General features: G+C 43.7%; 1 protein-coding gene and 1 long non-coding RNA gene across 2 annotated transcripts in view; both read left to right on the forward strand.

The window, feature by feature from the left end:
* Positions 1-26,955, forward strand: part of LOC127555920 (uncharacterized) — a 149,056-nt gene that overhangs the window by 104,084 nt on the left and 18,017 nt on the right. The window lies entirely within an intron of this gene.
* On the forward strand, positions 7,786-25,447 carry ERRFI1 (ERBB receptor feedback inhibitor 1). Its single transcript, XM_051988645.1, has 4 exons — positions 7,786-7,950; positions 21,386-21,577; positions 21,698-21,774; positions 22,741-25,447. The coding sequence occupies exons 2-4, from the start codon at positions 21,456-21,458 to the stop codon at positions 23,937-23,939; spliced, it is 1,398 nt and encodes a 465-aa protein (XP_051844605.1). The 5' UTR covers positions 7,786-7,950; positions 21,386-21,455; the 3' UTR covers positions 23,940-25,447.

A 26,955-nucleotide genomic window follows, 5' to 3' on the forward strand; every position in this document is an offset into this window, starting at 1 on the left:
CACAACATGAGATAAAAGAAGTGTCCAGAGTATGCCTTCTTCTAGTAAATTCTTCAGATGACTCCTCAAATATATTATTTACTTACTTAGTCATAGAGGCAACCAGGTGGTATAGAGGATAGAGTTCAAATCCAGTTTCAAAGACTTCCTAGCTGTGTGATCCTGGGCAAGTCATGTCACCCTGTTTGTCTCAGTTTCCTCATCTGTAAAATGAGCTGGAGAAGGAAATGGCAAACCACTTTAGTATCTCTTCCAAGAAAACTCCAAATGGGGCCATGAAAAGTCAGGTACAACTGAGAAATGACTGAAAACAGTGTCTGTCATGTGCCATTACTGATGGAAAACTATTTAAAGCCTGATACAGGGTTCAAATCTTGCCTCTGATGTTGATTATTTGATCCTTTAGAGGAAGGGAAGGGAACATTTACATAGTACTCACTATGAGCCAGGTTCCTTACAAATATTACCTCAGTTGATCGTCACAGGTGGATGCTGCTATTATCCCCATTTTAAGTCGAGGAAACTGAAGCAAAGATAGGAAGTGACTTGCTTAGAGTAACATAGCTACGAAGTGTCTGAGACCAGATCTGAATCCAGATCATCCTGATACCAAGTCCAAAATTGTCTGCCATGACACCAAACTGCCCCTTCTCTTTGACCTCAATTTCCTTGTCTATGAAATAAGGAGGTTAAACTAGAAGGCCTCTAAGATCCCTTGCATTTGTCTCTTTGAATCTATGAAAGGTGAAATTCAGGAAACTATCAGCAACACTGGATTTCCAGGAGCCCCATCTTGAAACAACCCATGAATGAATCAGTTTATGCTTCTTCTTTCTTTCTTTCTTTCTTTCTTTCTTTCTTTCTTTCTTTCTTTCTTTCTTTCTTTCTTTCTTTCTTTCTTTCTTTCTTCCTTCCTTCCTTCCTTCCTTCCTTCCTTTCTTTCTTTTTCTTTCTTGATTCTTCTTCTTCTTCTTCTTCTTCTTCTTCTTCTTCTTCTTCTTCTTCTTCTTCTTCTTCTTCTTCTTCTTCTTCTTCTTCTTCTTCTTCTTCTTCTTCTTCTTCTTCTTCTTCTTCTTCTTCTTCTTCTTGTTAGAATTGGCTGAGAAAGAAGACATCAAGTTCTTTGAGTGTAGTTCTTTTCACTCCAGTAATTTTCTTTTGGATTTTCAAAGGCTTACTAAGACATTGCAACCTCCAACTGCATGTACGGCAAATATCCAGTCCATCTTCTTTCTGTAAAGAAGGGGCGTGTTTGAAGGTTGCTCTGGTGATTATCATTGTGTTGTGAATAGGGGAGAATAAAATCCTGCCAATGGGGCCAAATCACAAGTTACAACAGCATTGCAGAGACTTGGAATAGCTCAAGTTTCCTGCTGAAACTTGAGGTTTCCTCTATGTCCCCATTCAGTAAAAGATATACTTGTATGGGCTGAAAAGGTGTCCCCTGGCAGGTCCTGAATTGGATCTCTTTTTTGTCCACTGAGAACTGCATATGGGTATACAGTAAGCATGGAAGACAAAAGCTATTCATGGATTTTTTTTTTTTTAATAAATGGAGGAGGGGGCAGGAATTGGGCAGGATTCTATCATCATTTCATGTTATTTGGTAAGGAAACAACTGGTAGTTAGTGGTAACATTAGTTTTTACAAAAATCCCTGCATTTTGCAGGGATTGCAAGAATGTCTGCCTACCTCAAGTCAGGAATTGGCTTCAAGTGAGAGCCTGGATGAATGATCAACTTTTAACTTCTCCAGGCCTTCTATAAACTCAATTCTCTAACAAGTCTTTTATAACCTGTCCCCTTCTTACCTTTCCAATCTTCTGATATCTTACTCTCCACCAGGTACTCTTAGATCCAGTATCTTAGATCCAAGAGATCCTCCATCTCTTGGCTTGGGGCATTCTCTCTGGCTGTCCCCCATGCCTGGAATACTCTCCCTCCCCTGAGCCAACTACAGACCTCCCTGGCTTCCTTTAAGTCCCAACTAAAATTCCTGCCCTTCACAACAAGACTTTCCTAACCCTTCTTAATTCCAGTACCTTTCTGCTGCTAATTTTGTCCTTTATATAGCTTGCTTTGTATATATTGGTTTGCATGTTGTCTTCCATTTTGACTGTAAACTCCTTGAGGACAAGGACTGTTCTGTACCTTTTTTGAATCCCTAATACTTAGCACATTATCTAGCACATAGTAGGCACTTAATAAATACTTATTGAATTGAATTAAATTGAAATTTTTTTCTGAGTCTCATTTCTGTAAAATAAAAGGGTAAAACTGGGTGCTCTCTAAGTCTTTTCCAGCTCCAAATTTACCATGCTAACAGGATCCCTACTATGTGCCAGTTGTGCTACAGTCTTACAAACATTTTATTTGATATGAGGAAAAGGAGTTTCCTCAGGGAGAATTGCCTGCAAGCCTGCAAGCATTGACCTGGGCTAGAACATAATGAATGACAGCAAAGAAGTAAACCCCAAGTATTTGACTTTTCTGTAGGATTATATTTAGCATGCATTTACGACTCAATCCCGATGGAACAAAAACTCCTTGAAGGCAGGCGTTGGTTGGGTTTTGTCTCTGAATCTACACAGCTTCTTTCCAGGTATTTTCTCCTCCAATTTCCTTTCTTTACTCCATTAAGTAGAGTTCTCTTTCTCTCCAAATTATATTTATTTGCTCTATCTTCCCCCTTTCCTCTCCCAGCCCCACAGCCCAGAATGCAAACTCCTATAGGATAGAACTATTTCCTTTTATGTCCTCAAATCAGGGCCCAACAGATGCTAAATATTTTCAAACAATGGAGAAAGATCTGAGTTCAAGTCCTCCTGTATGCTATGTGATACAAAAAAGATCCTTTTTCAGTGCTCCAGGCAACCCTCAGGAGCCTCTAAGTTGGCAGAGAAAGTGTTGACCTGCCTTAGAAGAAGTAGTATCTTCCCATAGGACTTGTCTGGACCAGTCTCTATAGAAGCATAAAACCTTTGAGTAGTACCTGAGTTCCAATTTATGTAAACAAAGAGAGGAAAACCAGAGATTTAGCGATGGAAAAAAGTTTTGAGGTCATTTAGTCTATTCCTCTCATTTCAGAGATGAGGAAACTGAGGTTTAGCCCAGGCCTAGTAGCAGAGAACCTCCAGCTCCATGATAACAGCCAGACCCCTTTTTGATTGAATATTTATGCTGCCATTCACCCCAAACTAGGGAATGTTCATAGGATGTTTGGCCAAAGGATCAGGAATATTAATCCAAGAGAGTCATTAATAAGTTAAGAGGGAAATAAATGTCAGTGATCTTGTTGTTAAATGGAAAGTTAACATTTCACTGATAATCTCAGCGGAATTTCATTCTCTATATGAAACAGGAAGAATCGCACCATATTAAACATTTAAGTTCCTATGTCTACCTAGATATGGACCTCATTCAGGCCAAGGCTGAAGGCCATCCAAGGCCTTGGATCTACGCTGCCAAACACGTTACTCTGCTGCATTTCGGAGAATTTGAGCCACTCAGAACTGGAGGGGATTTCATCTGTTTGCTTTCCTTCCCCCCATCCTTCTTACTTTTGATCCTCTAGATTTGTTATCAAGGGTGCTATTTATTTTACGGTTAAACAATAAGCTTCCGTTGCATCACCACAGCAAAGAGAGATTGTAAGCAAACATAGGCTTACTTCTGTTGCATCACCACACTCCATCTCTTGACTCCTGGCATTTGTTTGGCTATCCCTTAACTCCTCCCCTCCTTTGTTCCTATTCCCATCCCCCTATGCTCATCTCTGCCCCCTCCTCATCTCTACCTCCAGGCTTCCCAAGCTTCTTTCAAATCCCAGCTAAAATCCCATCTTCTGCAAGAAACCCTTCCTAATCCCTCTAAATGCTAGCTCTCATGTTCTACTGATTATCCCCAATTGATCCCATAATTATATATTCTTTATAACCTTTGCAGGTTCTCTCCCCTATTTCACTGTGAGCTCCTTGAGGGCAGGGAGTACCTTTTGTTTTTTCTTTGTATCCCCAGACCTCCACAGTTATTAGGGACTTACCACTTTTGATCCACCATTGGACTTCCACTGGAAGTCTAGACTCTAGAAGAGAGAATGAAGATTGCACACCTCATTTCAATCCAATCCACAAGTGCCAGTCAAGGACTTCATCGGTCCTCTTCAAAACGGAAGAGCAAATGACAAATTTAACAAATGCCGTCTCATTTTATTCTCATTTTTGTTATTGTTCTTTCTCAGTTAGCTATGTCCAACTCTCTGTGACCCATTTGGGGGTTTCCTTGGCAAAGAGACTGGAATGGTAAACCATTCTTTAGTTTCAGTTTTATAGATGAGGAAACTGAGGCAAATAGGGTTTCATGACTTGCCCAGGGTCACATAGCTATTAAGTGTCTGAGGCTAACCCATGAAGTCTTCCTGCTTCCAAGCTGGGTATTTTATTCACAGAGTCACACTGGCTGCTTCTGTCCCTATTTTACAGATGAGAAAACAAAAAATGGAAGAGGTGGAGATGATTTGCCCAAAGTCACATGGCTGAGACTGGCTTTGAACTCAAATCTTTAAGACTTCAGGTGCATTGCTGTATCCATTGGGCTAGCTGAAGAAATATAGGGGTTTAATAAAGAAAAGGGATCCAACTCAATATAAATAGTACCACAGGTGCCACGGATGTCCAAGTAATTATAATAAATAAATCCAAGATTGAGGACTTGGCTAAGAAGCATTGTATTTAATTCTAGCCTAGGAGGTTTGCCCACCCATCTCAGTTTTCTCATTTGCAAAATGGGGGTGATAGATATAGAAGCCACCTACCTAATATACCTTGAGAGGCTCGGATGAAATAATGCATGTAAAGTGTCTAACAGAACCATAAAGAGCTAGATAAATGGCGAGTGTGACTCTGTTGTCTCCTGTGAGTTTTGAAATGTTAGAAATGATTGATTACAGCCATTTGAACCTTATGCCCAAGTAATGGATAGGACACTGGCCTCTAACTACCCTAACTCAGGTAGAACTGGACTCATCTTGTGAGGCCGTATGATCATTTGACCTATGTTAGCCTCAGTTTCCCCATCTATAAATTATTCCCACTGGTATCCAAGGTCCTGATGCTCAAACCATCCATTTTATAGATCGATCTTTTTGTTTTTCAGTCACATCCAACTCTTCATGGCCCATTTGCAGTTTTCTTGGCAGAGACACTCAAGCAGTTAGGCTGTTTCCCTCTCCAGCTTTTATTTTACAGATGAGGAAATTGAGGTAACCAGAGTTAAGTGATTTGCCAAGGATCACTCAGCTGGTAGGACCTGAGGCTGGATTTGAAAACAAGTCTTCCTGACTCTAGGCCTAATGGGACCCTATAGCTGCCCATATATCAGTCTATCAACATGCATTTATTAAGCACTTATAGTGTGGGCACTATACTAGCCGTAGGGATAAAAAAAAAAAAATGAACCAGTCTCCACTCAAAAGACAGCTCTACTCTAATGGGAAAGAAAATAAGGAAGTACAGGGATCAACATGAAATGATTAGTCCTGATCCCCCCAACTTCAACCACAAAAATCACCTTACATCTAATACAACTGTTATGAGAATAGTCTCCTAGGATAGAAAGTCAGCTTCATTGCTTCCTTTGTGTCATTTACGGGCCCTTTCTATGCTTACCATATGGCCCAGCACACAGTAGGTGATTTTTAAATGCCTGGTGATTGAATAATGAGTAAGCCCAGATTCAGAGACTGTATTCAAGATCATATGACTTTCAAATGCTAGTGAGCTTCTGGGCCCAGCACTACCGACCCTAAGTGCCAGAGCCCTTGAACACAAACTCCCTGTTTAAAATTGTCTTTAACTAACCTGTGAACCCGTATCCCACAGGGGAATAGAGACTCCCTGAGGGCAGGAACTCGTAAAAGGAAAAAAAGCCGACAATTTTATAAACCCCGGCTTAGCCCAAGCTCTTGCACGTAGTGGATGCTTATTGAAGGGTTTTCGAATTTAAAAATCAATAGGTTTCCTTCATTAGTAAAGATCCAAGCATCTCCCCAGTGGGGGCATGTCACTGAAGGAAGTGAGGACCTCAGACTTTCCCGAAAGGCTGAGGTTTAGCTGAGCTGGGAACCTCAAAGAAGGCGTTCATTGGGTGGGGGTTCCATTTACTCACTACTTCCTTCTGTCTCCATCACATCTGGAAGGACCAGAACTCCTTTTCTAAGGGGAATAGTCATTTCTTGGTAATGGGGGCTGGTGAAGGAGAAGGGGGAGGGGGGGGACAGGGTGTTGTTGCCTTAGTAACCCATGAAGGATGCCCCTCCTCCCCAAAATTCCAGCAGAATTACCCAGAGTCCTCGCTGGCCAGAGACCAAAGGTCCAATTTAATTCAAAACATCCATCAAGCAGCTTTTTTATACTAGGTGCTCTGGTAATAGAGTGAAAAAAAAATCGTTCTTCATCTCAAGAAGCTTACACTCTTACATACGGAGATAATACAAAGTAATGGGGGGGGTACAATTCAGGGAGGGGGTTGGAGGGATCAGGAAAGGTTCCTTCCAGGTAAAGATCCGAACTTGAAATGAGAGGGCTTCCAAGAAATAGCGACGAGAAGAGAGAAGTAGTAGATGCTCCTTCAAAGAGAGCAGAGTGGAGAGCATCTTGAGGGAAGGGAGAGGGGACCAGTTATGGAGGAGTCGAGATGACTAGGGAATCGTGGGCAAGTTCTGAATGTCTCCGGGCCTCAGTTTCCTGCTCTGTAAAAGGGGGTAACTGGACTTCGCGGACTCTTTGATGTCGTGACACTGGCCCGCTGGAGGTTCCACGAACCAAGACATTCGGGGCATCCTGTCTGCCTGGGACGGCACCCTTCCTCCGCTCGGACTATGGGCCTCCCTGACTTCCTTACGTCCCAATTAAAATCCAATGTACTGTATACAGGAAGCCTTTCTTAACCCCTCTTAATTCTGCAGCCTTAAATGACTTTCTATTCATTCTGAAGAGAACCTGCTCTGTAAACATTCGTTTGCACGTGGTTTCCTGCCTTAGGTTGAAAGCTCATTGCGGGCAGGGGCGTGTTTTGCCTCTTTTTGCATCTCCAGCGCTTGGCACAGTGCCTAGCACATAGTAGGGGTTTAATGAGTGCGTATTGAACGATCCACGGTAGAATCCCTTCTGGCTCTGAGTGGGGGGCAACACCAGCGGGGAGGCTGCCTGGGGAGTGCAGGCGGTGCGCTGGGCGCAGATGGGAAACACCACCTTACTGCTGCAGGGAATAGGGAGCCAGCGCAGGTTCTGGAGCGAAGAGGGGGCTTGGCGACCAGATCCGGCTGTGCATCCCATCCGTACCCCGACCCTGCAAGGCTTCCCCAAGGCGGCTCCCACCCTCCTCCCACACATGGGGGCGGCCACTCGCCTCCCCCAAACAAACACAATCTTGACAACGGGAGGTGCGGGAAACGGAGGGAAATTCCACGAGACGTTTCCGGGGAAAGCTCGGGCTCCGGGGCTTCCCCGGGCCGGCCTGACCCGGGAGGCTCCTCAGCTCCTCCGCCAGCCCGGGCAGGCTGCGCAGCGCAGAGCCCGCGCGCAGGGGCCGGGGCAGCAGCCGGGAGACAAAGGCGCCAAGGCGCGGACCCCACCACGGCGCCGGCCCCGCGGCATCGCCGCTTTAAGCCGCCGCTCCCGCGGCGCCGAGGGAGGGAGGAGGAACCCGGCTGCGCTACACGTCACGGCCCCGCCCCCCTCTTTCTGCCTCCTCGCTATATAAACCGCTCGGCGGCGCCGGCGCTCAATAGCCTACAATCGACGGGGACGTTTCTTGGGTAGGGAGCGGCGTCTGCGCTTGCGCAATGTCCCAACCCCTCTGTCCGCGGCGCTGAGCCAGCCGGGACGGACATGCGCGGGACTGAGGCTGGCGGCCGTGCGGCGGCGGCGGCGGCCGCCGCGGCTCCGCGGAGGTGAGGGGGCCCTCGGGCTGGGGTCGGGGCCGGAGGGCGGCGGCGACGGTGGCGCTGCGGAGGCGGCCCCGGGGAGGAGGAGGGGCGCGGGGCCCGGCGGCGATGACTGCCCTCCAGATGTGGCGGAGCGGGAGCTCTCCATCCAGATGTGCGAGATGAGCGGGGGGCGGGCGCGGGGGGCTGTGGAGCCCGGGGCTCCTCCCGGCCGGCGCCGCTGCATGCCTCTGACCATTGTTCTCGGGCTGCCCGCGCAGCCTTGCACAGCCTTGCACCGGCTCCCCCTCCCTTTACAGGCGGGGAAACTGAGGACTCCGGGCTAAGCGGGCGGCCGAGCCCCGCGGCGACCCCCGGCGCGACGGGCTCCTCCCGCGGCCGCGTCCCTCCCGGACTAGCGGGCTCAGGCTCTGGTCGTGGGGGGATCCTTCTGGAGTCAGAACGGTTTTATTTATAGCAGTAGACGCTGTTCAAACGCCTTCTAGCCCATAAATCCTACCTCGGCAGCCTCGGTGGGAGCTGCTGGCGGGCGCTGCCTGCGCAGGATTGCCCCTGGTCGGTTCGGGAGCAGCCTCGCGGTCCCCCCCGCGTCCCCCCGGGGTGCGTTCAGTCCCATTTCAGTGCCTCTGTCCATTCTCCTCTTGGAGGGTCCCACATACTTCCCAGGCATTGTGCTTCCGCAGGGAGAGACTCCCGGGAGCTATTCCTCCTGGCCGGACCGTTCTTGGTGCATTGTGTTTTGTTTGCTGTTTATAGATAAAACAACGTCTGGAGGTCCAGGACTCTGTACAGATAGGTGGCCACTGATTGGTGCAGTATTGGTGCTTGCTAAGTCTTTATTAGTATTTCATCATTGCTTGAAAGAAACAAGTCTCTTACTTGATAACATATGAATAGATTGTTAGTCATAAACTTGAGTGTAGTCAGAAAAGAGACTGTAGCTTTAAAGGAGGTGTGTTGGTGACTTTAGGTACACCTGTAACACAGGTAGGGCAGGACTGGTTTCTAGGCAACTGTCAGGGGTGAAGAAAGGTGAGGTTAAAATTCTTTTTTTTTTCCCCCTCTCACTTCACGAGAGCAAGCTAGCTAGCTTTAAGGTTTGGTAAGGCTGCCATGAGAGAACAGGCAGTGTAAGTATTTTCGTGTCTGGAGCGCTTTATCTAACCAGACTTCTTGGTCTCTTTCTTTATTGCCTTTCTGTTTACATTGCTGCGATAATGCAATTTTAGGCAGAAATCACTCTTAAGCAGGACATGCACATTGCCCTCCCTGGAGCTAGAATGTCATTTTCAGCAACATCTACCGCATCTGGCACCAGACCAAAGCCAGAGGAGCTGGCTGCCTTTAACATGCTGACTCTCGTTTGGTTACCAGTGTGCTACTAACTCGAGATCATTCCCAGATAATAGCAAATTTGAACACAAATAAATACAGTCTTTATCATGTGTCTTTGACATTAGTATTCGGTACCCATCATTCAGCTCAATTCACGCATGCATTTATTTTTAATTGTGTCCAAGAGGAAGGGATTGGAGGTGTTGGACCAACAAATTATATAATTTATCAGATCTACTGGATGGTAAACTCCCTGAGGCCCAGGACTATGTTTTGGGCTTTTTGAGTCCTGCACAGTGCCTAGCTCAGTGTCCTGGAAAAACCAGAAACTCAATAAAAATTTTTTTTGAATTAAATTATCCATGAGGCCCCATCCCAGTCTCAAAAAAAAAAAAAAAAAGAAAAAAGGAGGATACCTGACTGATCTGAAAATAAATGCATGCATATCCTTTTACTTGATGAGCTAGTCTTGAGAGCTTTCTGGCCATTTTTCAATATTCGAACAGCAAGGTTAAAAACGATTGGCTTTGGCTTGCATGTTTTCTGATCACAGAAGGTATAGATTACTTGAGTGAAGACTAATCACACCATAGAAAACTTTTGTCTTCACACTGACTTGACTTTGGTGTGAAAATGCTATTATTATTTCAGAGAAGTTAAACTGGGTTGATGCTTCCTTCCTTTTCTGGTCACACTAATAGTAGCTTTAAAGGCAAGTTACTGAAATTACAGGTGCAAATTAACATGCTTGAAATGGGACTTGATTGTCTACATGCCGTCAGGTTGCCTTAGAGGGTGAACCTGAACTGAGGGGAGGAAAGGTGGTGCCCACGGTAATTCCAGGAATTGGAATGTCATCGCCTTAGTATCTACACTAAGGAAACAACACTTCTGTTAATCCAAATCATTTGGAAGGATGCTCCATCGTTGGAATTAGTTTAACACACTTCGGCAGAGAGGTTTGGCAGGCTTTCACAAAAGCTAATGAATAACTCCCTAGATAAACACAGTCTCCTTGTGTTCTTCTGGCATTATTCACATAACATAAATATAGGCTTTTAGCAGCAGGTCAAACAGGTGACTTCAGGGTCCTGAATGTAAGCCCAGTTGAGATGGACCTAGAGGCATTATGGAACAGTGAAAAGTATGCTGAATTGGAGGGGAGAGACCCTGGTTCGAATCCCGACTCTGTCCCGATTTCCTCATCTGTAAAATTTCTGGGTTGAACTCCAGAGCCAGCTCCAAATCTCAGAATCTCTTGCAGCATTTCAAGAAGAAAGTAGTCAAAATAGAAAGGTCTTAAACTATGGGGGCAGTTATAACTCTGAACTAGAGTTAATGGTATGGATTAGAGTCAAAACAGTTTAGGAAAGTTTGGGGTTGCAGTTTTGGTGTTTTTTGGTTTGGGTCAGCTGTTCTAAATGAGAAGGGATTGCATTCGGTATCAGTGGAGGGAGCATGTAAGCAACAAATTTTCCTTGGAGCATTAAAGAAGTAGACTGTAGCAAAATTCATGTATAAATAGAATTTGGGAATAATAGTCATGAAAAGGGTTTTATTTTATCTTCAAGGAAAGAGAAGAGAAGAAGCATGTCTAAAGTGACTACCATGTGCCAGGCACTGTGCTGAGCACTTTACAATTATTGGTCTTATTTGATCCACACAACCACCCTTGGAAATGGGAAACCCTCATTTGACAGATGAGGGAGCCGAGGCAGAGAGGGTGAAGTTACTTATCCAGGATCAACACAACTAGTAAGAGTCTGAGGCTATATTTGAATTCAGGTCTTCCTGACCCTGGGGTGGCCAGCTAGCACACTAGTATCTTTCTCAGGAAAACCCCAAATGGGGTCACAGAGTCAGACACAACTGAGTGACTGAACAGCACCTTCCTGAGTCCAGGCCCACTGCTCAGTCCTCTAGGCCCTCTGGCTGTACAGGTAACCTCACAGATCATTCCAAGCTGGTATGAGTCTTCTTGCTTTCTAAGAGCTCTGTTCTGGGGCTCTGTTCTGAACGCTTTTGTTTTTTGGGGGGAGATGGGATGTCTCTGCCAGTCGTCACATAACTTCCTCTAATTCCTTTTAACCATCTACAAATAGAATATTATAAAAATAAATAATGACCCAGATCCTTAGAAGAAAGAAGGTTGTTTTTTTTTTTTTTTTTTTTTTTTTTAAATAAATGCCTGCTTTGGAGTGGAAAGCACTGGGAAAGAGAGGGAAAAAAACAACTGGATTTTGTGGCCCTTCTAACTGCCACCTAGGTTGGTCGAGAATGTCAAAGGAAATAGTGCAGCTGGCCTTGGTTAAGGTACTTTATCCTTTGAGTTTTGGTCTTTTGAGGTTTTACTGAAGTGAATTACGGGAAGTGAAGCAGACTTCAGGCTCCCTCTTAGGGTGGGTGGCTCTCTAATAACTTGGGGATGGTGGTACGTGGAACAGAGGAAATCTAAATCCCTCACCATTCATGTGTCTCCATTAATTCTTCTATTTTGCTCTTTTGGCACTTTCACACTGACAGTTCTGGAACATGGAGTGTACCAGGACATCCATTAAAGACCATTAGTGTAAGGCTGCTGGGGGTTAGGGTTGTATAAAGCTCCACTAAGTGGTCTTGCTCTGTGGCCACTTTCACATTCACAGATCACTAAATTCTTTTGCCCAAATGTGCTCAGGGGAAATTGTCAAGGAGTAATTTGTAGGAGTAGGTTTTCTCACACACACACACACACACACACACACACACACACGCACACTATACTCACATTTCTTTGAATTTTATGCACCTAGATACATCTCCTCAAACTCTTTGGTAGTAAGGGAAGTCCAGAGACTAACAGTTATCAGTTTCTAAAATTTAAACCAGTTTCCTCCTTGAACAGAGGCTAAATTTAATTTCATTAAAAGCCTGGCATGGTAGAAAGAAAGGGCTGATCTTGGAGGCAGCAAGACCTAGATTCAGATTCTACTCCACCCCCTATGCTGATGATTCTGGGCCAGTTGCTTAGCTTTTCTGGGCCTAGGAAAGGAAAGGCTGCACTTTGGTTTGCTTCTCCACCCCTGAAGCAACAGGGTTTTGGTGCAGTCCCCAACTTAAGTCGAATCTAATTATGATGGGAACTCTTGAGAGATGCCAAAGAACTGGGATCCTGAGGGGATGGCCATGCCATTTATCTATGGGGGGAAAAGCACCTTATCTATCACGTGCCTAATCACCTCAGGGGCTCTAAATCTTCCATAGATTTGCTTAAGTGTGTGTTTCCGCAACTTCCTACCTATCCTTCCCCCAGCTATCCCTCGCTCTCACTTTATGACTACTGACTCATTTGTCTCCTAGTTATTCATTTTTTGGGGAAAGAGAGGTTGTGTCTTATTGATTCATTTTCAGATATCTGCCTTTCTCCTCATTCCTTGTAATGAGGATTTTCAAAAGAGACGGGAAGGAAGAAACAATCTAGCAAAGTTAGCCAGCATGTCACTGGGCACATATCTCTGCATCCTTATGTACCCTCTTGTGTGCCCTTCCTTGCTTCCAGTTTATTGATCGACTCTTGCCTCTGCCCTTTCGGGGACTCTCAATACCTGCTTCATCAGAGACTGACATATTCTACTTTTGCAACCCTATTTGGGGCCTCACTAGAAGAATAATTTTGTCTCAAGGGAAGCTTGGAGTACTTCTGAAGAATTCTGCAGAACTTTGGTCCATACTGTGCAGAGCAGTTAGAATGAAATCCGTTGGGTACATCTTGTAACTCAATCCTGGTAGACCAGGTTTCAGGAGGAACCTGCACCATACCAAATGCACCATGCTAAGACTTTAATGCATTCATCAGAATTAAAGTATAGATTTGGCATGTGACAAGAAACCCAAATCATATGTGATCTCTCAGAGAGCAATTAGCTGAGAACCAAATATTACTCAAGTCAGTTTACTTTCTACATTAAAAATCTCTTTCAGCCATTAAAGTTGTACATTTTATTGTTGTAGAAATAATTTTCTCATAAGTTCTTGTATCCTTTCTTCTCTCTCTGTCTTTCTTGGTCTCTCTCTTCCCCTCCTCTCCCTTTTCTTCCTCCCTGTCTTTTGAGGCACTCAGCATCATACAATCTTTGAACGGTGGTCCTCCTGCCTCCAGGATTGGTACCATACTTGCACACCTAGCTATTCCCATCCTTCTCAGTAAATTTACGGGTGACCGTAAATTCCAAAGAGGGCAATCTCTGCTATCTCTTACTAAGATTGAAGGGTCTTGCAGAACTCAGACCATTCCTATCAGAGGACCTTGTACAAAGCTGCAAAGGAGAGGAATCCAGAAATCTGTTTTGGTACTCATAAGAAATCACAAGAACCTAGAGTATCATCTGAGTGGTTTTGTATCAATAATCTATAAATTAAATTAATTGAAATAAATAAAACATTAAAAGATTAAATAGCAAATTGTTTTGGGAAAAGGCAGGGGATTGGTAATTTTGTATAACATATTCTGATATAATGTATAAAATACTCCCAAGGATTTCTTATGTTACCAACATAGCCTCTGGTCCATCCAGGCCTGTCCCCATTGGTTCATTCATAACGGCCCATGTTCTTTCTTGCATCAGTTCTTTTTATGCTCACTGACTTAAGTGGCCATTGTACAAAATACAGTGTCAGATGAGAGCTGGATAAGATAAAATGATAAAACTCAGTTCCTGCCCATAAGGGCTTTACAATCTAGGGATAAAAAACTAATGCAATCACTGCATTAGTTTTCCTTTTATTCACAGCAAGGAGGGGGCCTTAAAAAAATAATATACTTATCTCATTTGTTTCTGTCCTTTTTGTGTCTAGATAGATCCTAACATATAGACTGATTACAGAAGACTATAGATTATGAAACTATTATATAATAATTTAATTAGTATGATTAAACCAAGGGATTTTACTTTTTTTGCTATTTTTCCCCCAAAAATATTAATAGTTGATTTTAATATTGTACTTTGAAATCTGAATACCCTTTATATGTGTTCTCTTTTAAGCTTTACTAGTTCTGTGAAGTGTGGATGTTATTTGTCCCCATTTTGCAGATGAAGAAACACGCTTGAGAAGTTAAGGAACTTATCCATCCATACATGTGCTAGTTAGTGACAAATTTGAACACTTGACCAATACTGAATTTAGAATACCTCTGCATACAAATTGCCTCTAAAACTCTAAGTATAAATCTCTCAGAATTATCATGGAAACTATATGATCTGATGGTTAACAGTATCAGACTTTGTAGAACCTGGCTAATTTTGCTTCTGAATTGTCGAACTGATGTAGATTCTTGTCCTAGGCACATGATTAGGCCTTCTTTGCTTCAGTTTTCCCATTTGTAAACTTGGGACAGCACCATACAGTAACCCTTCAAAAGTCTCTGAAGAAAAATAGCTTCAGGACTGCAGAAGTATAAATGACCACAAGTTCAGGTTTCCCGATCACTGTGGGACTATAAGACGGGAAGACTTGTACATTTCAGACATTAGTGATTTCATCCAATTGGGTGTTTCTTTCTCCAACAGATCCAGATTCTTATTAGTTTACCTTAGGTGACCTTCATGAGTTGCTGTGGCACTTGAAGGATTATATTGAGGCTAACCCTTGGATTATAGATGGGCTTGCTGCCCATCACTGGTCTAGACTTAAAACCTTCCAGCCAGAACTTGGGCTTTCCTGAGAAATCTTCCACTCAGGATACAGAAAATGGAGAGGGATTTAAGTAAGTCCTGTATAATGCAGACAGACATGAGGCATTTCAAGCTGACTACTAATAGGAGACTTCTCCAGTATAATTTAGCTGTTAAAAGAAAATCTCAATAGAAGCCTAAATCCAGAGCTTCTAATTAAAACGGATGTGGTGCTGTCAAAGCTCTCACCTGGACTTCAGACCAGCTTCTGAATTCTGACTGCAGCCAACTAGCCACTGAGACTCTGCAGAATGAGCAACATTACCTACATTACTGGGTCATCTGGAGGGAAGTGTTCTGCAAGATGTAAAATACTCTGCAAGTGTTGTTTGTCCTTCATTCTGGCAGACCACTGTGTCTACAGGAAGGGAATGCCATGACATGCAAGGAAACTAGAGTTAAGTGAGGGAAGGCTGTGCAGGGTCACCTATCTCACTTTGTCCTCCAGAACCATCTGGGTCCAGTGGCCAGATATAGATCAGGATGACAGGAAGAACTTTAACGGGCCTCAGTTTTGACGGAGGCAACCAACTACCCATTCGATGATTAAGACTAGGTAAAAAATGGGGCAAAGAATAGCTTTTTTAATCTGGAAGAAGGAAAGATGGAATGAAGAAAGAAGAAAAGAAAGAAAAAAAAAAAAGAAGGACAGAAATCTAGCCAGTAAACTCCAAGATACAGAGGAAGAAAGGGAGCTACTGAGCTATGTTTCAGGGTTCTCAGTGGAGCAGCTGCTACTGTAGAGCTTATTCTACAAATAAAGCGTTATTAACTATCTTTTCTTTAAAAATAAACATCTAAAGTTTTGCACTGTACAGACAGACCTTCAGTAATAATTTTTAGAGGACAAATATTAATAACTACTACTAGTTATACCTTGGGTCTCCTAAACTTAAGCAATGGTTTAGTTTTCATAAGCCTGATAGAATCAAAAACCCATGGAATTTGTTGTGTCCAAAGGAACTTCCGTTCTTTTCTAGATGAGCTCCTATTTTCCTATTGTGCCTTAAGCACAATATAGGATTTCCTATAGATTCTGAAGTAGTTTTGTAGATAAGTGATTAAAAGTCTGAGGAGAACATTTTTTCACTCTGAATAAACAGAAATCAGGTTCTAAAACCAGATTGAAAAGAGGAAATTACATCACACTTTCAAATAAGGAAGCACTGGGCAGAACTGGATGAGTTGTGTGACAAAAATGTGCCCCTCCCCCTCCCAATTGCTTCGGAGATTCATTAAGGAGATCAGGTGGCCAGGTGAGCAAATCTAGGTTAATGTCTTAAAGTCGTGTCAGTTCCTTCTTCACAAGGGGGCTTCCTAAATGTTATAAACTTAAATGATCCTTTTTTTTCCAGTGGGTGCATAGTATCAGACTTAAGTTTGTGTTTTGTTTTGTTTTTTTCTAGTGGTAAAATTACTTGAAGGAGACAGCTTTGGTATATATAATGGAGAGAACATTGGATTTAGAGCCAGATTAATAGAGATTGGATCCCTACTCTGCCATTTGCTACCTCTGTGACCCTGAGCAAGTCACTTATAGACTTCCAGACCTCAATTTCCTCATCTGTGAAATGGAAGACTGATTAGATCACCACCAGGGAATCTTCTAGCTCCGGATGTGAAGTTAGAAGACCCTGGACTTTGACAGTCCGACTTCCTCTCCTGCCCAGGGATAGGGGTCATTCCCCCTCCTTCCCATCCTTGCCTGCCTTTGCCAATAGTCTTACTCCAAGAATATACACTGTCCACCACATCTGTCCACATTGAAACCTCTTGGTTAGCATGTCTTAATTTTTGAAATTACTGGGGTTTTATGTGATTTTCATTTCTTTATTCCTTACACCCCTTGAATGCCAGAGGGCCATTCCCCATAACAAAGAACAAGAAGCAGAACACTCAGAATCAGAGAAGGCCTGCAAGTGTTCTGGACCCACAGCCCCTCACCTCTACTAAGAGGGAAGGAGATACACTTTCTCCTCTTCTGCTTTAAAGTAGATCATCATCACTACATTGTAGCATTTTGGTTTTTTTTTTCTTTCTTACTTTGTAGTCATCTCTTATATTTTGATTCCTAGTTCTGTTTGCTTCATTTTGCTTCTCTTTGTTCATCTTATTCTTTTTTTTTTTTTTCCAAATAAAGAAATTCTCTTGTATTCTTGAACTTGGGTTCATAGTCACTCCTCAGATCCCAGCCTAGGCCTTCCCATCTGAGAACCTGGAACATGGCTGATCCCTCCCTGAAGTTTTCCCCTGCTATATCCCCAGGTGGAAGAGAGCACTTGGACCTCACCTAGGCACTAATTCCCTCATTTGCATTGTAGTTTTGAGTTTCCACTCCTCCTTCTCCCACTGATTAGATTGTAAACTTCTGGAAAGTTTCTTGGTATCTTATTTTTGTTTGCTTCAGTCCCTTGTGCTTCACTACATCCTTGCATATCATGGTGACTTAATAGATGTTTGAATTGATAGGATGAAAGAAAGCCTTTTGTAAATTGTAAAACATTCTTAGTAATTCCTTTTATATTTGTTTATTATTACTAGGAAGCAAAAGATTAGGGAAGCCTGAAATTCTTTTAGCAGGAAATGACCTTTGTTGTACCTTCAGATTTCTCCAAATAAACTAGGATGCTGCAGTGGAAGTAAATAGATTCTAAGCAGAGGTTGCCTTTTATTTAAGTCTTATTTTGTTTGACTCAGTCTGTAAAAATATGCCATTTTTAGAATTTGGAAAATCAATTTTAAAATATAATCAATAGGTGAATTTTGTAAGTGAATTGTAAAATTCAACACTCCCTAGAATCATTGCCCCTTATTACTTGACAGCCTCCCATTCTTATCAGCTTAAAGCCAACCAGTCCTTTTCCATCCAGACTTTCTCTGTCCCATCAATATTTGGGCTTCCCTGGACTACAACAAAGCTGTTCATCTGAAGCAGGAAACCCTAGTAAAGTATTTTTGAAAGAGGCAAGAATGGGAAGCAAATTTTCTTTTAATTTTACTAATTATATAGTGCTTCCCTCTTGTGGGCCTTTTTGATCATGGCGGATGATGGTGTGGTAGAAGCAGCTCAGGGTTTGGGGTCAGCTCTTCATAGTGCCATTGGATGCCCATGCATGACCAGGGAGGAAGCCCTTCATCTAAAAGAGCCACTGCTGCCTCCCTTGCAGAATGGCTCTCAGTTTCCTGCCCAGCATTACCTTGGAATTTGCTGGACTTTTAACACCCCAATGAAGTTGTTCAATACCGTTGGTAAATTTATAGGGAACCAGAGTTTTTGTGCTCTGGATTATTTGGACATGAGCCTAGATTGTGATGCCCAACACTTCTTAATCTAATTATATTTTTGTCATTTCGTAGCAGTAGAATGGCACATAGTGTATTTTCAGGTGTTAATTTCCCTGCCAAGTTTTTTTTTTTTTTTTTAATTCTCTCCCCAATGAATTTTAAACCAGGACTAAATTTGTAATGGGACCATTGAGGAACCTCCTTTGATGGATATTAATTAGATAAACTATTTTGGTTGGTTTGTTCCTAAATTTGAGATTCACTTAATTGATTATGAACATGGATTATTTAGAATTATTATGAACATCTCTTTGATGAGAAGGCAGTTACTCGTCTTCATTCAAGTTCCCTGGCTTTGCAGTGGAAGGAACACTGATTGCAGGGGAGACTTGGAAACTTGACTTGACATCCCACCTAAGTGACCTGGAAATCTCTTAACTTATCTGAGCCTTAGGTTCTGTACCTGTCCAACTTAGGTGGTCTCAGATCTTTTCCATCTCTTTCATTCTATGATATATTTATTTCTCTCCTACTATGTGCTAGGTGCTGTAGAGGGATTTTAAAAATATATATATAAAATATGGCCCTGACCCTGGGGAGCTTATAATCAATGATGAACACAAATTAAATTGCCCTTTTGAGTCCACAATCCAAGGCTATTTTCCATTTGAGGAGAACATGCAATTATATTGCCTTCCTCACGTCTGCCATTCAAGCAAGTAGGAAGTTCGGACAGTTTCATAACACGGCCCATTCACAATTCCCCATTGAAATTTAGAGGCAGGTCAACCTTCTATGAATACACAAAGACACTATTGTGGTTAGGAGGGAGCTGGCTCAGTGAATACAATTCTTTTATATATAAAAAAATTTTTTTTCCCTTCAGAAAGCTAACAAGTAAGTGATGGAAACAATGATTGAAAAATAACTTTTCCTAGAATGTGTAAATAGTTTTAAGTGTCCATTGAAATGTAAGCCTAAAATTCCAAGGCAATTTCAGAACAGGGAATAGTTACACAATCATTCTGTTGAAAGCTAAGATTTAGATGGCATTAGGAGGCTGACACACAGTAATTACGAGGAGTGCTTGTTGGCGGCCATACAGGTGGGGGTTGGGCCTCCCAGAAGCGCCTCGGGCTTTTTCCTGTAATCTGAATGAGTGATCTTCATACGGGTGCTTTCAAACTACTTAAAGACCATATTCTCCTTCCTATCTTGCCTTTCATTTTTATATTACCACAGATACTTTCCCTATACTCCTGCCAGTGCTTGTAGTATGCTTAGAAAAACCACCATATGACTACTTAGGACTAATGTGCTGACAGCTGGTCTGAGGACACAGAGAGAGAGAAAATGGGTGGCTTTTTTTTTTTTCTGGCTTTCTCCAGCCTCATTTGACTCAAGAAATAGTAAATAGGGAAAAACACATTTCCTCAGAATCCACAGCCACTATTAATCCACATACCTCACCCAACCAAATTCTTGGTAATTCTGCTTTAACCAATGGGATCTGTTGGGCAATGAAATGGGGGAAATACACATTTCTTTCCGAAACATTGCTCAGATCTTTACCTTGCATAGCAATGAGCTCGCCCAGATCCGGCTTTGGAAGAGTAACATTGATGTTTCATTGAGGTCTGTTGAAATGGAGCACAGGACTGGTTACTAGCCCGCTCCCTCATTGATTTCTGTTGACTTTCTGGAACACCGGCCTACGTGCAGTCCTTCTGATGTGAAAGAAGGAGGTGAAAGCATTTTGAAGGCCTTTAGATAGTAAAATAATTACACGTTAGGTGCTCAGTAAAGTTGTGTTTACGTTTCTGACTGAAGGAATCAACCCTCCTTTTAGGTCACTGGTGAACATTGAAGAAATGATTTTGAGGAGTGGGGAGCCATGGGAAGATAGGGTCAGTTTGAAAGGGACCCTAGAGATGTCATGACTTAGGAGAGGGAACCCCTCTTCTAAGTTTGGGAACCCCTGCATTAGGCAAAGTTTACTTATATCCTATGTAATTCATGCCTTAGAGCTAGGCAAGGCCTGAATTATCCAGCATTCCACCAGGGAGAATGTGAAGAATGTACTTTTACATCTGTGTGGTTTTATTTTTTAAAGGGGGGAGGGGAACAAGGAGCAGGTCACTGAATAGTAGAGCTCTTCTAAAGCCAGTAAACTTGCAGAACTTGATTTTCATGGGATCCTGAAAACGAGACGGTCTGCAGAAATAGCCACTGGTATCTTAAGGAAGGGGGCAGCTGGGTGACACAGTGCACGGAGAGCCGGGCCTGGAGTCTTAGGAAAACTGCTTCCTGCGTTTAAATCCAGCCTCAGACATATACCGACTGTGAGACCCCAGGCAGATCACGGCACCCGATTTGCCTCAGTTTCCTCATCTAAAATGAGACATGATTGAACACCAATTCCGTGTAAGGAAATAAGTGGACAACTGATCTCTCCCACACCCATGGCCCAAACAAATATTGAGTCAAAACAAATGCTTTTGCATAGGTCACCCTGGGTCTGTACTTTGGACGTCAGGTCTTAGCCCTGGAGCTGTAGGGGCCAGGAGGCTGAGACCCGCAGAGGTTGTGGGACTTGCCGAGGGTCACACAGTTAATAGGGTGTCTGGGTATTTGGGGGGAAGGCGCTGCTGACAGGGTATCGATACTTTGGAGGATGTTGAGGTGAAAGGCCTTTTCCAGGTGGGCTTTCCCTGGAGGTGTGGGTGGGTAGGGAGGAGAAGAAGGGCAGGAGGGCCTTATCTCCCAGTTTGGACAAAGGCTTGTGTGCTTTGGCTGGAAGTGAGCACGGCCGTCGTGCTACCATCTGCCTGGTCCGCCTTTGCAGTCAAGTCTGCTTTTGTTGGCTTGGGCTCTGTTCCCTCCGGCCTCTCCCCTCTGCTGAAACATTGCTGGGCCTGGGGTCTACCAATGTGGTCTTGACTACACATACTCCTGCAGCTTGGGCTGTGAAGCGAATCCCCGAGATTTCCTGGACAGTGATTGGAGCACTCTGTCCCCGAGTGCTTTCCCCTGAAAAAATTCAGAATCCCTCTAAACAGGTGCTATATTTCATTGGTGATTCCCCTTCTCACTTCTCTCTCTTTCCCTAGGGAATGAAAGCTGCAGGTTAATCAGAATCCTTGAGCTGCAAAAGCTTGGAGGCCCTGAGAATAAAGCACAATGTCAACAGCAGGAGTTGCTGCTCAGGAAATCAGAGTCCCATTGAAGACTGGATTTCTGCGGAATGGCCAAGCCATGGGAAGTCTGAAGAGCTGCTGGGGAAACCGCAAGGGGTTTGAGAAGTAAGTGGGGAGGGCACCCTTCCTGATCTGCCCGGCCTGCCTCGCCGAGCTCCAGCACCCTCGATTGCTTCTTTGTGACTGAGACATGTTTTTCTTTTCCTTTTTTTTTTTTTTTTTTAGCAACTTTTTGAATATTGACCCATTAGCCATGGCCTACAACCTGAATTCCACCACCCAGCAGCACCTAACAACCTTCGGTACGTATCTCTTTTGAAAGTTGGAGTCGGGTGGAGTTAAGCATTCGGGGGATGATGTTTGGAGAGTTTTGTCCTGTGGCATCATGTGAAAAAAATGAGGAACAGTGTGAAACATTTGAAACGGTCGCCTGACCTCTAGTGGCAATAGTTGGGTGGAAACAGGTCGCTTTTTTTTTTTTTAAAGAAAAGAAAAAACATTTATTAAATGCTCATTATGTGTCAAATACGGTGCCAGCACCAAGGAAAAAATAAACAGTCTGGGTGATCCTTGCTCTCCAGGAGCTCACCTTCCCCTTAAGGGGCCCCGGCACCCACAGCAGGGTTCACTGAGCTAGCTTTTTAATTGCTGCAGCCACCGAGGCCAAAGCCGGGCTGTTAGAATCGGGGATTCTGTTCCAATGCCCGGAAGGAGCCCGGATGAGCGTCCTCCTCTCTGCAGGGGAAAGGGGCCAGCCTGCATCTTGAGAGCCGCAGCTGGAAGGGGGGTTGGCTTATTCCATTAATAAGAGATGGGGGAGAGGGCCGGCAGGTTTGGCCAGAGCTGAGCCCAGGAGTCCCCGACGGAGCAGCCGGCTCCTTCCTTATCTCCTCATGCCCTGCTGTCACTCTCCTGACATGGCGAGGCTGCTGCGGCGTGGCGTTCATACAAATTATATGCTGCTCATCTTCTGCGGATTGTGCACACGTCACGCCATTCGCCCGGGCTGTGTGGGTGTGCACCGTGCTCATGTCCAAAAGCAGATAGAGAAGATAATTTGTTCTTTGAACCAGTTCATGCACATGAACAATCTTCTGTTCTCTAATTACACCCGTCGTTGAATGAGTGTTCTCAGGGTTACACCGGGAAAGCATTTCACTAATGGAGGTGTTTGGTTAGGCAGAAAGCTGCCCAGGGTGTAGGGAGCCGCGGCTCCCCCACGCAGTGGGAGAACGAGATCTGGCATTAACATCTCCTGTTTATTCTAGGGCACATTTCAAAATCTGTCCCGGTGAATGGCCATTGCTTTGCTGAAAACTGCTTCAGGACTCCGTCGCAGATGAAGTCCGGCTTGTCTCCTCTCCTCATTTCCCCCAGCGAACACTTTGGAAAGAGTGAGGAGGACCGGGTGGTCTGTGGTGTGAAGAAGCTCTCTGTGAACGGGCTCTGCGCCGCTTCCAAGAGCCCCCCGCTCACGCCTGTCAGAAACGGGCCTTCCCTCTTTTCCTCGGCGGCTCCTTGTGAGCGGGGTTCCAGGCCTCTGCCCCCGCTGCCCATCTCGGAGGACTTTTCTCCGGATGACACAGACTGTGAGGTGGAGTTTCTAACTAGTTCAGACACAGACTTCCTCTTAGAAGACTGTTCGCTTTCTGTCTTCAAATACGGGTTTCCGGGCAGGCGAAGCTTCCGTGGCTGCGGGCAGATCAATTATGCCTACTTTGACGCCCCGGCTCCCGAAGATGGGAGGCAGCCCTCGGAGCCGAGCGCCGACGTGCAGAACTCAACTCCTCTCCTCCAGCAGTCCCACCGGAAACTGCGGAGGTCCCACTCGGGCCCGGCCGGATCCTTCCACAAGCCGGCCTCGAGGCTGGCCAGCCACTTACACCGGGCTTCTCCCAACTCCGACGAAGAGAAACCCGAAGTCCCCCCCAGGGTTCCCATCCCTCCCCGGCCACTGAAGCCAGACTACAGAAGGTGGTCCGCGGAAGTGACTTCCAGCACGTACAGTGATGAAGACAGGCCCCCTAAGGTGCCGCCCCGAGAACCTTTGTCCCGGAGCAACTCCCGCACGCCGAGTCCTAAAAGCCTCCCGTCTTACCTCAACGGGGTCATGCCCCCCACGCAGAGCTTCGCCCCCGACCCCAAGTACGTCAGCAGCAAAGCGCTGCAGAGACAGAACAGTGAAGGCTCCGCCAGCAAGGGTCCTTGCATTCTGCCCATCATTGAGAATGGAAAGAAGGTGAGCTCGACGCACTATTACCTACTACCTGAGAGGCCGCCCTACCTGGACAAATTCGAGAAATTCTTTAGGGAGACCGAAGAGACCAGCGCTGCGAGCGCCCCCCTTCAGCCGCCGTCCACTGACTGCAAGGTGGCTGCGGTGACAGAAAAGCTGGACTCCAAAGCCAAAATGGACCTCGAGGGCCAGGGGAAACGCAAGCATTTATCCTATGTGGTTTCTCCCTAAACTCTGGGAATATCATTCAGCAACGGCGCAGAGCGAGCCCGGGGGGCTCTCTGTGGCGGCCCTGGTTCTGCCGAGGTCCGCCGAGGGCCTCGCAGCAAAGTAAACAGCTGAAGTCTCTCTGCCTTGAAGAGAAAGTGGTAACCAACTGTAAGGTGTTGTTATGACTATCCCTCAATTTTCTTTTTGAGAAAAAAAGTCTTTCTATTCAAGTCTATATAATTTAAAGATGTGATGTTGGGGGGAGGGGAAACATATCTATATATGTATATCTATATATATATCTATATATATCTATATAGGAACTTGTGGTATAACCATAGTTACAGGTTAACCAGTTAGTTACTATCTTAGAGTAATATATATATATATTCAGAGTAATTAAAAAAAAATACAAGCTGGAGAAATGAGACTGTGCTGCCAGATTGAAAATTGAGCAAGTGAAAGGACAGTATTGTTTCATTCAGAACCACAGAAGGTTCTGTTTTAGTGGGATTGGGGGCTTTGATATTTGATTTCTTTTTTCTTTTCTTTTTTTTTTTTTTTTTTTTTTGAGTTTGACTTTTCCACAGAAACCTAGCCTCTCTTAGCAAGGAACATGGTTAGCCCATCTCAGAAATTGTCGCAGAGTCCGATTGGCTTCTTTCCAAAGCTCACTTGGGAAATATTACGCTACCTATACATATTTCACACTTGGAAAAAATGAAAAAACAAGCAAAACGCGTAGGTAATATCATGTAGAATTAGACTTTTCTTTTTTTTTCCTTCATGGTGCCTTCTAAGTTCTTTTTTACCCACTAAAACAGCACATTACAGAAAAAAATGCCAATTTCTCTCCCCAAGGCAGTGGGATCTATTAGCCTCTCCCCTGATGGAAAGGCACCAAGGTGTTCACACTGTTGATTAATAGGCAATAATGAACCAGTGACTAAGATCCAGAATCTCTTCTCATTTGGGGGTGGGTGGGTTTTTGTTTGTTTTTTGTTTTTTTAAACTTCAGACTGTATTAATAACCGGAAATACAACACGAGCTGGTCTTGTGTTGCTGGTGTTCTATTCAGTATTTTCTGGAGGTGGTTGTGCTTTTTAAGCTAAACACTTCCTTTGACCAACAGCACAGCACGTCTTAATACAAGAGGTCGCAAGGGGCCTCTCTTCCACCCTTTGACGTAAAACCCTGAGCAAAAGATCTGATTCACTGCTTCCAAGTCTGCACCCATTGCTTGTGCCCACCTTTCTCCCGGGCTTTCAGTGTATTTATCTTCTCTGGAGAAGCACAGAAGGAAGGTGCTCATGAAGTTCTCCTAACAGTAAAAAGAAGCTGTTTACAGTTTAAACTGCTGAATGATATTATTTGAGCTATTTAAAGCTTATTATATTTTAGTACAGACTAAATGAAGGTGAAAACATGCGATAGAAAATGCACTGATTTCTGCATCATGTGTACAGTATTGTTGCATTATTTTGAATATGTCTTTTCATTTTAATAAAGTTATAATACTTATTTATGACACCATTCGTCATGTTTCTTGCTTTCTGGTTATCTGAACTTTCTCACATAAATTTTGATCTATTTTTACATCTATGGGGTAACCCCTTGGAATGTATTTCCTTCTCAGAGAAATAGTAATGGGAGAGTAACTAAGAAACTAGTAGGGGATCCAACCTGAAACTTGAATTCCTCTTCAGTGGTTACCCTTGTCTTGTCAATAAACACAACTAACTTGAAGCAGTTCCATTCTCTCTGTCTACACTGTTAAGAAGGTGAATGTCCTAGGAAAGCTTTCCCTAGAGCTTAATTCCCATCAAGGGTCTCAATTTAGCTCTAGGGAAACGTATTGCTGTGGATCCTTGGGGAGATAAGGTTTGCCTCTTACCAGACAGGCTCTGTGCAGGCTGATTAGGTTCCGATTCTTCTAAAGTAATTTGGAGGTGATTCTCTTGTCCTTAATCCAAAATCATCTTTTTTTTTTTTTTTTAAGTTTCCAGCATTTATTTTTGTGTGATTTTGAGCTTCAAATTTTTCTCCTCTCCCCTTCCCTTCCTCAAGCAGCAAGCAGTTTGATATGGATTATATATGTATAATCAATAACATAATCTTTTTGCCTCCTGCAATCATCGTCCAGTTCTCTTTATCAGTGAAATCCTGCTACTCAGCACTTTTTATTTCACTGATTTCTATTTGTAAGTATAATGTAGAAACTTTCTCCTTATCTTCAAAGTTTCCAAAGGTTCTTTGACCTGAATCTTATATCTATTCATTTTTCTCCTTTTAACCTTCTGAACTTTTTTTTTGTACTTTGGCCAAGACTACTGTTCATCTGCCTCCTTATTCTTCTGCTCTTTCTTACACATTTTTACTTGTTTGAACTTTTAACCTTCCTCTAATAAACTGCTGGCCTGTCTTTGTAGTTCCTTAGAATTTGCTTTGAGGATGTCCTGGAATTAATCAAATGCTCTTTTGCCCTCTTGACCAATTTCATATTATGGGGTAGGGCTATTTTGAGGATTAATTCTAGGCAGCTTTGCTGTCAGGAGACCTGGGTAATTTAATCCTAGTTATCCCACTAATGATCTCAGGTAAGTCATAAACTCCTCGTGTCTGGTTCCATTTCAGCAAAATTGGAGTAATACTTGTACATCTTTACCAAACCCACCCCCCCAAAAAAAAAGTACGTAAAAGGATGCTTTGAAAAGTGGACTGTGTTATAGATATTTAAAGGAATTATTAGCTATAGTTGCAGATGCAAATCCTGGCTAAAATACTGCATGTTAGAAAATTAAGTTCGCTGGCTTGCTAGTCATGGGAGAAAGGGGGCTTTTAAGTTCTGGGTCTTCCATCTTAGACTCAAGGTCCTGATTGAAAAAGCAGTTGGCTAGTTTACTTAAGAAAAATGAGTAATTGTAAATGCCTTTTGAAAGAAGCTGGACATAGGGGCTGGTTTGGGTACCAAAAAAATAATAAATTTCTTAAAATCCTAGTTTTGAGTTTTAAAATTCTATCCAATTTTTTGGGTGG

Source organism: Antechinus flavipes, chromosome 3, assembly GCF_016432865.1.
Source record: "Antechinus flavipes isolate AdamAnt ecotype Samford, QLD, Australia chromosome 3, AdamAnt_v2, whole genome shotgun sequence".
In the NCBI taxonomy this organism is placed as follows: Eukaryota; Metazoa; Chordata; class Mammalia; order Dasyuromorphia; family Dasyuridae; genus Antechinus; species Antechinus flavipes.